Source organism: Engraulis encrasicolus, chromosome 4 (genome assembly GCF_034702125.1).
Source record: "Engraulis encrasicolus isolate BLACKSEA-1 chromosome 4, IST_EnEncr_1.0, whole genome shotgun sequence".
NCBI lineage: Eukaryota > Metazoa > Chordata > Actinopteri > Clupeiformes > Engraulidae > Engraulis > Engraulis encrasicolus.
In genome coordinates this window covers 40,209,648-40,222,147 of record NC_085860.1, presented here as the reverse complement: position 1 = coordinate 40,222,147, position 12,500 = coordinate 40,209,648, and the positions used below count along the sequence as shown (strand labels likewise).

General features: G+C 43.4%; 1 protein-coding gene across 4 annotated transcripts in view; it reads left to right on the top strand.

Annotated features, from left to right (window-relative positions):
* The window catches only part of akap13 (A-kinase anchoring protein 13), a 151,406-nt gene that overhangs the window by 124,363 nt on the left and 14,543 nt on the right, over positions 1–12,500 (top strand). For all 4 annotated transcript variants that reach the window (XM_063197419.1, XM_063197420.1, XM_063197417.1 and 1 more), the window contains 12 exons: positions 1,355–1,422; positions 1,832–1,889; positions 2,235–2,394; positions 2,700–2,806; positions 3,183–3,329; positions 5,602–5,861; positions 7,934–8,059; positions 8,173–8,290; positions 9,082–9,333; positions 10,329–10,405; positions 10,802–10,983; positions 11,718–11,800. In XM_063197419.1, the coding sequence (XP_063053489.1) occupies positions 1,355–1,422; positions 1,832–1,889; positions 2,235–2,394; positions 2,700–2,806; positions 3,183–3,329; positions 5,602–5,861; positions 7,934–8,059; positions 8,173–8,290; positions 9,082–9,333; positions 10,329–10,405; positions 10,802–10,983; positions 11,718–11,800 (1,638 nt within the window). The remainder of the gene's footprint in view (positions 1–1,354; positions 1,423–1,831; positions 1,890–2,234; positions 2,395–2,699; positions 2,807–3,182; positions 3,330–5,601; positions 5,862–7,933; positions 8,060–8,172; positions 8,291–9,081; positions 9,334–10,328; positions 10,406–10,801; positions 10,984–11,717; positions 11,801–12,500) is intronic.

Below are 12,500 nucleotides of genomic sequence, written 5' to 3'. Positions count from 1 at the left end.
TGTTCCAGCCAACTTGGTTATATGTTAGATGGCTGATGTCAAGAAAAAGATACAGGTCATGGAAGACTATATTCAAGAAAAAGAAACATTGAATTCTCAAGAGGAAAGACAATTAAAAAAAGTACAGTTACTTAGTAATTGAACTCAAATTGTTTTTACTTTTACTGGAGAAGATTTTTAGACTTTTTAGATAGGTACTTTAGATACTTTTTACTCTAACTAGGTTACTTATACTTGAGTAGGATTTGAGCAAAGTAAAGACACTTTTTCTTGACTTCAATTTTCTCTGGCGTGTTGCAGCCCCTTGCAGCCCCATGTACTGTACTGTACAAAGCATTGCATTCTGGATTCTTGTTCTCAAGTCTTTACTCAGTAGTCCTCAGTAGTAAGTGGTTGGGTGTGGCCCTGTTGTCTTCTTTCCCCATACCCAATACCACAGGTTTACAGAACTGAGAGTGAGTGTCAGTGTGCATGCACGGTGTGTGTGTGTGTGTGCGCGCACAATGGGTGTGCAGTGTGTGCACGCGTGTATGTGTGTGAGCGCGCGTGTGTATGTGTGCGTGCGTGCATGTGTGGCACGTGTGTGTCTGTTTCATGCATTTTGTGTTTGTGCATGTCATTGTGTTTTTGTGAATAATATTTCAGAACTGAAAGAATGGCAGTTATGTGTGTATGTCTTTGCTACAGTGTGTCCGTTATTGCATGAGTGTACATGAAGAGCTGGAGATTTTAGTGTGTGTGCGTGCGTGCATATTATAACATGTTTGTTTTAGTACATTATTTTAATGTGTGCATATACGTACGTCCGCTTGAGAAGGCCCCGTGAGGGGAGCAGGAAGCCTAGTGTCTAATGTGGTTAATCACTCAAGTCACTGCAGATTTGGAGCAGAGTGTGAAACCTGCTGCTCTGCTCTGCTGTTGTGCATTTCCTTCTCACACCTCGTTTGTTGACATTTTTCTCCTGTTTGTTTTGGGTGCCAGCTTATCTCTAGGCAGAGCATTGAGCATAGCATTACATTTTAAATGACATAATATTTAGTCGTAGACGGGCATATCCGAATTGACTTATAAGACCTACGTTAATCAGCAACAATTTGTGGGGAAAACAAGAGTACACAGACAAAACAAAGTTAGCGCAGACGTCTAGGGTTAGTTTTGTTATGACTGGGAACTGTCTCGGGAGAGAAAAGTCTCTTCGAGCTTCTTAAGCACATGGACACCATCCACTGTCTCCATTTAGCCTTATTAGCAATTACACAGTCTGCTTCAAATGAAAATCAAGCGTGTCATACTAAGTTTGTTTTTCCATCTGTGTTTCATCTCTCCCCCTTTCTCTCTCTCTCTCGTCATGCAGATTGCAGTGCACATGTCCATAAGGGCTGCCGAGAGAGCCTGCCTGTGTGTGCCAAGGTCAAAATGAAGGTAGGGTTTGCCGAGTTGCTCTTTTTCACTTCCTCTTGCTCTTTTTGGCTCTCTTTCCTGCTGTGTCTTGTGTCTTTCTCTCTCTCTTTCTCTCTCTCTCTCTCTCTCTCTCTCTCTCTCTCTCTCTCTCTCTCTCTCTCTCTCTCTCTCTCTCTCTCTCCACCCACACTCGCTGCATATTCCTACACTTCCTGAACCACTTGACATTTGAGATCTGTATTATACATCCTTCACTTTTTTCCCATACTGTGTTGGTCTAATGTGTTTAATAAGTCCATACTTGTGTGTACATGTTCAAGTAAGTGTGTTTGATTTTGTGTGCGCATTTGAGAGACTATGGTGTCTGTGTGCATGTGCAGGGTGGCTATCTCTGTTATTGCAAACTACAGTAACTGTTTCCTCTCTGCAGCCACCATCAACTGTGCCTGACTCTGCTTCACTGACGAGTGTGTCCATGAGGAACAAAAGTAAGAAACTCTTTATACCTGTGTGTGTTTTTGTGTTCAGGTGAAATTTTGATGTGCTTGTGAATTAGACGGGGGTTAAATTTATAAATTAAATGAAGGTCAAATATTTGTCGTTGATGACTGAAAGTGAGTGCTTGCATTATTGGAAATAATGTTGTTTTTAACTCTTTAGCAGTCCCTGGTGGTAACACTGCCCCATTATTTGTCATTTTGGATGATAATAAATACAGCATATTTTTCAAACCCGATCACTGATTGAGTTTTTAATCTGCTGTTGATTGATTACATTTTTAACGTGTAGTTGATTCAATGATCATGACCGTGGCTGTTGGCACTATTTTTCAGCGACAGTGGTTGGGATATCTCGGGATCGTCCCAAGTCGACAATTTCCTTCCCTGACGACCAGCCTCCCTTGAACCCCCCACGGAAAAGCACCAGTGGCATCATGTCATTCAGTGGACATAGCCCTCTGTCCAAGAGTGTGTCCATTACCAACATCGCAGGGTAAGACACACACGCACACGCACACGCACACGCACACGCACATGCACGCACACGTCTGTATGTTTATTGCATATATACTTACACACAGTTAAATCCACAAATACAAATAAATATGTTGCTGCTCTCCACATTGGTTAACACGTATGCTGTAGTATATGTTTAAGCATTTACATACAGAGATTGTCATTTTTTGTCTTTTCACTTTGCTCTCTTTTTCATATTGCTGTATGTTTTCTTGTTTGGTTGCTAAGCCTTATCCTTGTCTTCCATATCTGCCATCTATTTCTCTCTCTCTCTCTCTGCAGCCCCATGCATGATGACATGCCCCTGAAGAAGTTCCTCTCCCAGTCCACTGACAACCTGCACAAGACCAGCAAGGTCAACGAGTCCACAGAGTCCCTGACGGATGAAGGTATGTTCCATGTGTGGTCCATTTGTTCATATTAGAGATTTGTGCTCTCATATGCACAAATCTTTAGATAAATCATTTTGCTTTTTCACTAGCTATACTGTGTGCACATGAAGTGATGCTTTTTCGCTAATTATACTCTGTGCACATGAAGTGATGCATAATGTATGTGATTTGTAAAAAAAAAAAAAAAAAAAAAGTCTCTGTATTGTTTGCAAGGGCTACACTTGAATCACTGTTTCAAACTGAACAATGAAAATGTTTATATTGCTCTCCTGTCTTTTACCTCTTTGCGAATGCCACCAATGTCAACTAATGAAATGTGTGCTTGTGTTTGTGTGTGGCGTTGTCTGTGTCGTTGCCTTTGTTTGCGCCTCAGGTACGGAGATGATGGACACCCAGCTGCTGTGTGAGTTTGAGGCGGACGTACGGGACCTGGAGTCGGACTCCTGGAGCGTGACGGTGGACAAGAAGCAGCTCAAGCAGCTGAAGAAGGAGGTGGTCAAGAGGCAGGACGTCATCTACGGTAGGCTCGGCCCACAAGCCAGAAACATTACCATCACAGTGTTTTTTCAATATCGAAGGAGTTTGATGGTTGTGTCGATAAGGGCTGGGAAATTAGCCCGGGCCTGCCCATACCTCCTGTGGCACTGCAAAATAAACAAATGTTTTCAAGTCCATAGGGCCAAGCAGGGTGTCTAGTTCTTTTCAACTTTTTTTGACATGGCGAGCTCATGAAAAAAAGCATTTACTCAGGCATGATTGAGGTGGGGCCTAGAAGATTCACAGTCACTGGGTTGAGTTAAGTCAACTGTTACTGGAATCACGCACACTGTGGAACACAGAATAAAATTTTGAACAGGATTGACAAACAACAAATACTAGTTCTTTGCTAAATAATTGTCAATGTACAGTGCCTTCAAAAAGTCTACACACCCCTCCTCAAATGTCAGGTTTTTGTGATGTAAAAAAAATGACAGAAAGACAAATAAATTCACAGCTTTTTCCACCTTCAATCTAAACTATTAACCTATACAATGCAATTGAGAAACAAGCATAAAGCTTTAAAGGCACACTGTGTGAGATTTTTAGGTGTTTATTTCCAGAATTCATGCTACCCATTCATTAATGTTAACTTTTTCATGAATACTTACCACCACCATCAAATTCTAAGTATTCATTTTGACTGGAAAAATTGCACTTTTCATACATGAAAATTGGGATCTTCTCCATGGTCCGCCATGTCACAGTCATGTTTGGTATGGTGTTATTGCGGTGATGTTTTGCGCCAAACATACCCTTTTGAATTATGACCAAAAAGTTCAATCTTGGTGAGGTAAATTTTGCAAAAAATACTTCTGTAATCTCCCAAATGCATGTGGGAAGATGTGTTATGGTCAGGTGAAACTGAGGTTGAACATTTTGGACATAATTCCAAAAGGTATTTTTGGCACAAAACATCACCGCAATAACACCATACCTAACGTGAAGTATGGTGGTGGCAGCATTGTTCTTTTGTGCTGTTTTTCTTCAGCTGTAACTGGGGCCTTCATTAGGGAGGAGGGAATTATGAAAATTTCCACAGGGGCCGTGGTAGTGGCACAAAATCTTCGGCCCCCTGGTAGAAAGGTGAAGATGCAGAGGAACTAATCTTTCAGAACGACAATTTCTCCAAGCACACGCCTAAATCTACAAAAGAATGGCTTCACCAGAATAATATTGAGGTTTTGGAATGGCCCAGACAAGCCAAAGGTGCTGCAACTAAGTATTCATTTGTGTGTATATTTATGCAACCATGTTAATTGAAGTTTTTTATTTTCTATTGTTTCCATTTAAATCTTTATGCTTGTTTCTCAATTGCATTGTACAGGTTAATAGTTTAGATTGAAGGTGGAAAAAGCTGTGAATTTATTTGTCTTTCTGACATTGTTTTACATCACAAAAACCTGACATTTGAAGAGGGGTGTGTGTAGACTTTTTGAAGGCACTGTATATTTTTTCAATGTATTATTGTTTTTTTATCTATTCGTTTAATTTCTTAATTATTCTCCTAGCTCTGCTCCACACTGCCCGCTTTCTCTCTCCTATCGCAGCCTATACATAGACACTGAAATGTCTGAATATTATGTATGTTGTTAGTCCAGCCCACAAATGCTGTTCACAATGATTTCAGTTCCACCAACACCTCGTCTGATAACACTGATTCTGCTGACACTAATGATTGAGTTCAACATTACCACAGCCCCACAGATCCCCCCTCAGACAAGTCTCACCACATCCTCTGTACAGAGATCTCTCATAGGTTTTGCATACGCCCACCTCTTGCATAGTCCACTATTCTCACGCTCCACATACAATATGTCGGTAACACTATAATAACGTCTGCTTATAAAGACTTAGTAAATAATTAACTAATGATGAGCAAAACTGTCTACTGCACGATGTTGTGTTAAAACATTTTTTTATTGAAATACATTTATTTAATGAAATTGATTCACAGTATACCTGCTGTAGGTGAATCTATAAATCTTGAAAACCAAGCAGTTGTAATGTACCAATAACTAATGGAATGTCTATGTACAAACAATGATAGCTGTGATTTGAGTGTGTGCGTGTATGCACACATATTTGTATCACACATGTGTTTGCTGTGTGGGTCTATGATGTGTGTGTCATTGGACTGCGGGATGGATGTAAGTCTGTGTGTGGGCTGCGTGGCTACTATTAAACGCGTTGTGTGAGTGTGTGTGTGTTGCTGACCTGATGTACATGTGTCTCCCCCCCCCTGCCCTGTGCAGAGCTGATGCAGACGGAGCTGCACCAGGTCCGCACGCTGCGCATCATGGGCGAGGTGTACTGCAAGGGGCTGCTGCGGGAGCTGCAGCTAGAGGGCGCCGCGCTGGAGCGCCTCTTCCCCTGCCTGGACGAGCTGACCGAGCTCCACACCCTGCTGCTCTCCGCCCTGCTGGAGAGGCGCCGCCAGACGCCCCTCACGCGGGACCCCAACGCCGAGAGGGGCTACCTGGTGCACAGGGTCGGGGACGTGCTGGTCCATCAGGTCGGTGGAGAGTATTAGATGCGTATGGAATAGCGGCAGACGAGGTGTCCCGATATCAAGGGAAATAATGGACAAGGCGGGGCGTTCTAAACAGCCTGACGGCGCAGCCAAAGGGCTGTTCGCTTCGCCAAGTCCATTTTCCCTTGATATCGGGACACCTCGAAGGCCGCTATTCCGCTTATCACCCGGTTACCAGCATTTAATTATTAATTTATTAATATGTTGATCTTAGGCTTGGTGAGAAAGTAGATTCACCACTGCGCTTGGTACGTTGCTATGGGCACCACTTCCTAATCTAGTGAGACGCGCCTCTATCGGAGGCATGTAAGGACGCGCGCAGAATGTTGGGGTGACTTGACAACCAAATGCGATAGAATTGACGACTGGGTTTTTGACTTGACAACCAGATGCGATAGAACTAGTAACGGCACTTCGCCAGAAAGTTAGAAAAGAAGCAACTTGGGCGCCCGCACGCCCGCATGACATCATAGGTGTCCTGCTACCGGGGAATAAAGGACACCTGCTCAGCCAATCAGAAGACGTTCAGTCTGCTCACTGAGTTATGAGATGCAATAACATAATAGCAAAATTGTCAATACTTGAATGGATATATGAATGGATGAAAGACAGAAGGAATAGAGACATTTCATGGACTTACAGGCAGCTGGAAGGATTGAAAGGCATTGATATATGGGTGTATGGCAGGGTGACTAGACAGATTCATATATTTCTAGATGGATGGATGGAAGAGTTGAATAGATAGATGGACAGACCAGATGAATTGGTGGTTAGATGGAGTGATGAATGGATGGATAGTGTGGGGAGGGGATGGAATATACAGTATATGTGTAACTTCCATGTTCATGTTTCTAACCCCAATGCCGAGAGGGGATACCTGGTGCACAGGGTCGGAGTGCCTCATAGGTGCGCGTGCGTGTGTGCGTGTGTGTGTGAAATTGTTGGATAGGATGCCATATAAAAAACACTTGCAAGAACTGATTTATCAGTTGTGCAGTGAATTGAATTGTTTCATGGATGGATGACTTGAAGAAGGGTAAGATGGATGGGTGAAAGGCCGTGGCAATAGAGTGATCCATATACAGACAGATGGATGAATTGATGATTGAATAAGCAAAGTACCATGCACGTATAGATAGATGGATGTATTGTTGGCTGACCAAATGGAAAGATTTAGAAGATCTGGATGGATGGATGGATGGATGGATGGATGGATGGATGGATGGATGGATGGATGGATGGATGGATGGATGGAAGAGGTGTATTAGATAGATGGATAGATAGTTTGATAGGTGGACAGTTTCAGATCAGATGCATTTGCAGAGATGAAGAGATAGATGAATGATTGTGCATGATTGACAGAAATATATGTTTATATTTTTCATGTTCATGTTTCAGGCATGGAAAAAAAAAACATTCGTCAAAAAGCCCTGTAACTGTATTACACGTAGCCCGTAGATACTCTTCTCTCCAGAAATGCAATTACCGTACTGTAAGATGAGCGATGGTTCAGCAATCCCATGTGAAGACAGATGCCCTGCACTCATGTTGTTGTTTCATACAGTAGACACCGATGATGGATGTGCTGTATTAGATTACACATTAGCACAGACAAACTGGCAAGCTAAAGCAAAGTGGCACCCATGTAGCCTTTGGCACCCAGGATTTGAACATGCCACTTTGCGGAGAATGATGCTCAGCTTGAGAGCGAATGAAGACGAGTGTCCATCATTCTGTCAGCCCTGGATAGTGCACTCCTGTTGATGACCTGCTGCTGAAAAGCATTCATTTGACATGGTGGTCCGGTAAACCCCTGCACCAAAAAGATAGGGGGATTTTGTTTATATCAGTTTAAAGAAGAGTTTGATGGCATATCAGTGAGAGAGAGATTGGGTTATGATGGGGAAATGACTAAGGTCAGAGTGAATGAGAGTATGGCACCCCCCGCAACGTGTAATTGTTTTCTTGACTCACAGCCAATCCAACACATGCTTGCTTTTATTTGCCACCATTCTGCCGCTCACTGGCGCCCCCACCCTCTGTTTCCCCATCAGTTCTCGGGCTCCAATGCAGAGCGCATGAAGAAAGTCTACGGAAAGTTCTGCAGTCGGCACAACGAAGCCGTGAACTACTACAAAGAGCTCCACGCCAAAGACAAACGGTTCCAGGCCTTTATTAAGGTAGGCCTTCGCTCAGCTGCCACAGTCACAAGCACATGTATTCTTGTGTGTGATTTAGTAGTAGGAAAATGGCATGTATTAACAAAACTGGTCAAAATGTGTCGTTATTTCAGAAAAAGATGAGCAGCGCGATTGTGCGAAGACTGAGCATTCCGGAATGCATCTTACTGGTGACCCAGCGCATCACCAAATACCCAGTCCTCATCCAGAGAATACTGCAGCACACCAAAGGTATGGAAAATATGATGTGGATGTACCTAGAGCTCTCTGGCGCAAAGGCCATTAGAGAAACCAAAAGTCAGAGTGTGAGGGAACAGTGACTTACTGTCTCCACCAGACGTCGTACCTGCATAACCCTGACAAATAAAATCTTTCAAATCCTGAGTGATACTGTACCCTTCTGCTAAATCACATTTACGGCTAATTACCGTAGATACCACCAACTCCCCCTAGCCTATCTTAAGTGCTAGCGTAGCGTCCCAGCTTGACCCCTCCCCCTTGTGCACTGCAGATGAACCTGCGTCTGACTCAGTCAGCAGTAGGAAGGAAGGTGGTGATGTAATCTGGCGTCTCCATTCGTCTTCATCACCCCTTCCCTCTTGTTTGTCTGTGGTGTTTGTTCCTCCGCTCCGGCCCCCGGTGTGCTGCATGTTTATTTGATATGCATCATGTTGAAATGCGTGATTTATGTTGTTAGTCTGCAAATAAATAATAGAAATGTGTTGTGTTTTCGACTCGTCTAGAAGCGATGTCAAGTGGGGTGAACGTCAGTTATTAAAAGTTATTGCAGCTCCCTGTGGTTTTTCAGATTCACTGCAACTCTGCTTCCCCCTTGCCGTAAACTGCAGACACACATGCGTCATATTTATTATATTTATGTTATTGTATAGTAATTCTACAATAAATCTTTTATGAGTTGAAAGGCAATTTCCTGCCCAGTATGAATACCTCTGAAGTGATCCACAATGGTTTGACTGACTCTGAGTCTGTGCCCCCCTCTGGTGCTGCCCCCCCCCCTGCAGACGGTGACGAGGAGCAGGAGGAGGTGTCGCGGGCCCTGCGGCTGGTGAAGGAGGTGATCTCGGCAGTGGACACGCGCGTGCACGAATACGAGAGGCGGCGGCGGCTGAAGGACGTGTACGGCCGCACCGACAGCAAGTCCATCATGCGCATGAAGAGCGGCCAGATGTTCGCACGGGAAGACCTGCTGAGGGGCAGGCGGCTCATCCACGACGGCCCGCTGCAGCTCAAGACATCCGTAGGGAGGTTCAAAGGTGAGATGGTCAGGGGTGGGATGCTGTGGTGCATCAAAGAATGTGGAGGTAACAAGAGGCGAAGGTCAGGTACTTTATGGGAAACAGGGGGCATTTTGAGTCAGTTTTGAGTCAAATCTGCCATTCTGGAGTGAACAGGCAGTCATAACGCTAGGCTAGGCATAATATGGCTTCTGCACTGATTGTGCCAAAAAAAATCATATGAGATGGTATAAGCATTTGTAAATGAAGAATTTCCCATAGCTACAAAAAATATTTTTTACCGTATTATGTAGAAATCGTGTATACATTTTCAATGTATTCCAATGTAATTTGACCGATGTTCATTCCAAAATGGCGACCACGCCAGAAAATCATGGGACCAACTGTTACCATGGGATGTTGTATTGGCCTTAGCAGCCGTACCATACACTTCTTCGCTATACTATCATAATAAAGGCACAAAAAGCCTACAAAAGTACTTTCAAAAAGGTGAGATGGTCACTGGATTTGGAGGTCCCTATGTGGCCACTGGATTTGGTGGTCAGTAGATTTGAAAGACGATTTTGCTAGATGGTCACTAGAATTGAAATGCACCTCTGTAGGTTTTAAGGTTTCTTCCCCTGGAAGATTCTAAGGTCACTACTAGACTGTGACTTCATTTGCTGGTCACTAGAGTTGACCACTACTGGCTGGGTCAGTAAATGTGACAGTTACTAGATCGGTCATGAGATTCTAGGTGGTCACTAAATTTTGAAGACTGTACATTTAAAGGTCACTAGATCAAGAGATTTGAAGATCGCCAAATGTAAATGTTACTAGACTTGCGTCTAGAGGGTCACTGAAAATGAAATTGAATATCAGTATGGCTTGTGTCTCTGAGCAAACTGGCCTATCCCATGGTCTTTAACATCAGAGTGAACAAGGCCCTGAGTGTACCATAGGGATGGATATGGATAGGGAAGTGTTTTTTTAATTAATCCTTAATTCTTTTTCTTTCTTTCTGTCTCTCACAGAGGTCCAGGCGCTGCTGCTGTCAGATGTGTTTGTGTTCATGCAGGAGAAGGATCAGAAATACATCTTCGCCTCACTGGTAGGAATCACATCATGTGGCTAACAGCCTGCTCTCACCAGCTGCATCTCCTAATGGCGAAATGCCCACATTAAATTAGACCACTGCTGTGGAAATAGACTGTAATGATGGTATTGGCAGATCTGAGTCAATGTATTTTCTGAAGTGTATACATGAAACAATTGAATGAAAAGAAATGTAAATTAAATTGGAAGCGAATGATGAAAGAAAAACAAAAGAAAAATGCAATTACTGTACTTTGGGAGTTGGAAAGTCGTTGGCAAAGTCAAAGATTGAAAGCGCTGTGGCATATTGTATTACTGATGCAAACAGCATTCAACTGATCTTTCCATCATGGTCTACTTACAGTACTGTATATCCCAACTCTCTCTGCTTCCCTCCCTGTGTCTCCTGCAGGACCAGCGCTCCACGGTGATCTCTCTGCAGAAGCTGATTGTGCGCGAGGTGGCCAATGAGGAGAAGGCTCTGTTCCTCATCACGGCGGGCATCGAGCGGCCAGAGATGGTGGAGGTGTACGCCAGCTCCAAGGACGAGCGCAACACCTGGATGCAGCTCATCCAGAACGCCATGCAGTCCATGTGAGTGAGGGGAGAGAGGGTATTGAACACAGGCTTATGCTTAGGTTTAGACAATTTTTTTTAAATGGTGTTGAACATTGGCCTGGATTTTTTAGTTCAATTTATTGAAATCGATGAGCATGAAATAACAATATGGAAATAACACCAGATGCCTTTCATAGTAGCTGCTGAGTGAAATGATCTGGGTAATCTTTGTAAGCACTCCAATACAAACAAGTTAATACAGAGGATGGAGTGGGACGTGGAGTTAAAAATAAGCTCAACTTTTTGTGGGTATCGAAAAGAGTGGTCCTCAAAAGTTGTCTTCCTCTTTCTCCTCTCAATGTTCCAGAGATAAGGGTGAGGATGAGGGCATCCCCAGTCTTACCCTTTTCATTTTTGCTGATGATCAATGTTTAAGGCTTCTGGTGAGATTAGAAAGGTTGTCTTCCGGTCTCCTCATGGGGATTATGCTAAGAACCTGGCGAAGTAGTAATCTATGTAGGCTAAATTACCCTTGAGGTAGTGGTAACTAATCTAATATGCGAGGCTGGAGTCTTGGATTTTCTTAAGTAAAGGACAGCTGTGGTCTATCTATTAGCCAATTTACCACTTCATGCAGGTTCATCTAACCAGGTTTATCACCTAACCATGTTCTTGGAATACTCCCCTGGTGGAGAAGGCTGATGACCAATGTTATACTGATGATGATGAGAGGGTAAATGTTGTCTTCCTGTCTCCTCCTGGTGTTACAGAGAAAAGGACGAGGACGAGGGCATCCCCAGTGAGGGGGAGGAGGACAAGAGACTACAGGAGAGCAAAGCCAAGGAGATGAGAGGTCAGTAACACTACAACCCTAAATAATAATAATAATAATAATAATAATACTGAATGATAATAATACATAAGAAACTCCAGGAGAGGAATGCCAAGGAGATGAGAAGTCAGTAACGCTAAAACCCTTAGATGACGGAAGTGTCCCCATTATCTGCAAAGTGGCTATAATCAGCAAAGTGGTCACTTCTTTTTCTATTCCACTCGAAAGAGAGCTTATGGCAATAGCAGTAGTACATATATGGTATTGATCCTGAAGAACATTGAAGTGTTCAGCAGTATATACACATATCACACATAGAGTAAACTTCATGATCTTTATGACTGGCTGCAGCATCTGCGTAAAACCCTATTTGCTTTTAACAGCGATATGACCATTCTGTTAAATCTTTAAGGCCCGTTAGAGCTAAGTGGGATGCATTGACTCTAATCACCTAGCTGATAAACGACTTGCTTTCGCTAACTGCAACCAGGCTGGAAGGCCTTTCATGTGTAGCCGTTGCTCTGTCCACTCACTCGACTTACCACCTATTCTTCTGTAGCCAGGCCGTGCCCTCCTAATGACACAACACCTTCGGCGTTGCGACTAGTCAGTTCAAGAGTAATGCAAGTACTTTCTGAGTTCCTGAAAATACGGGAACTCCTTTCACTTTGTCGGGAAGCAAACAACCATAAGCAAACCAAGGGAGACGGGTCAACCATGC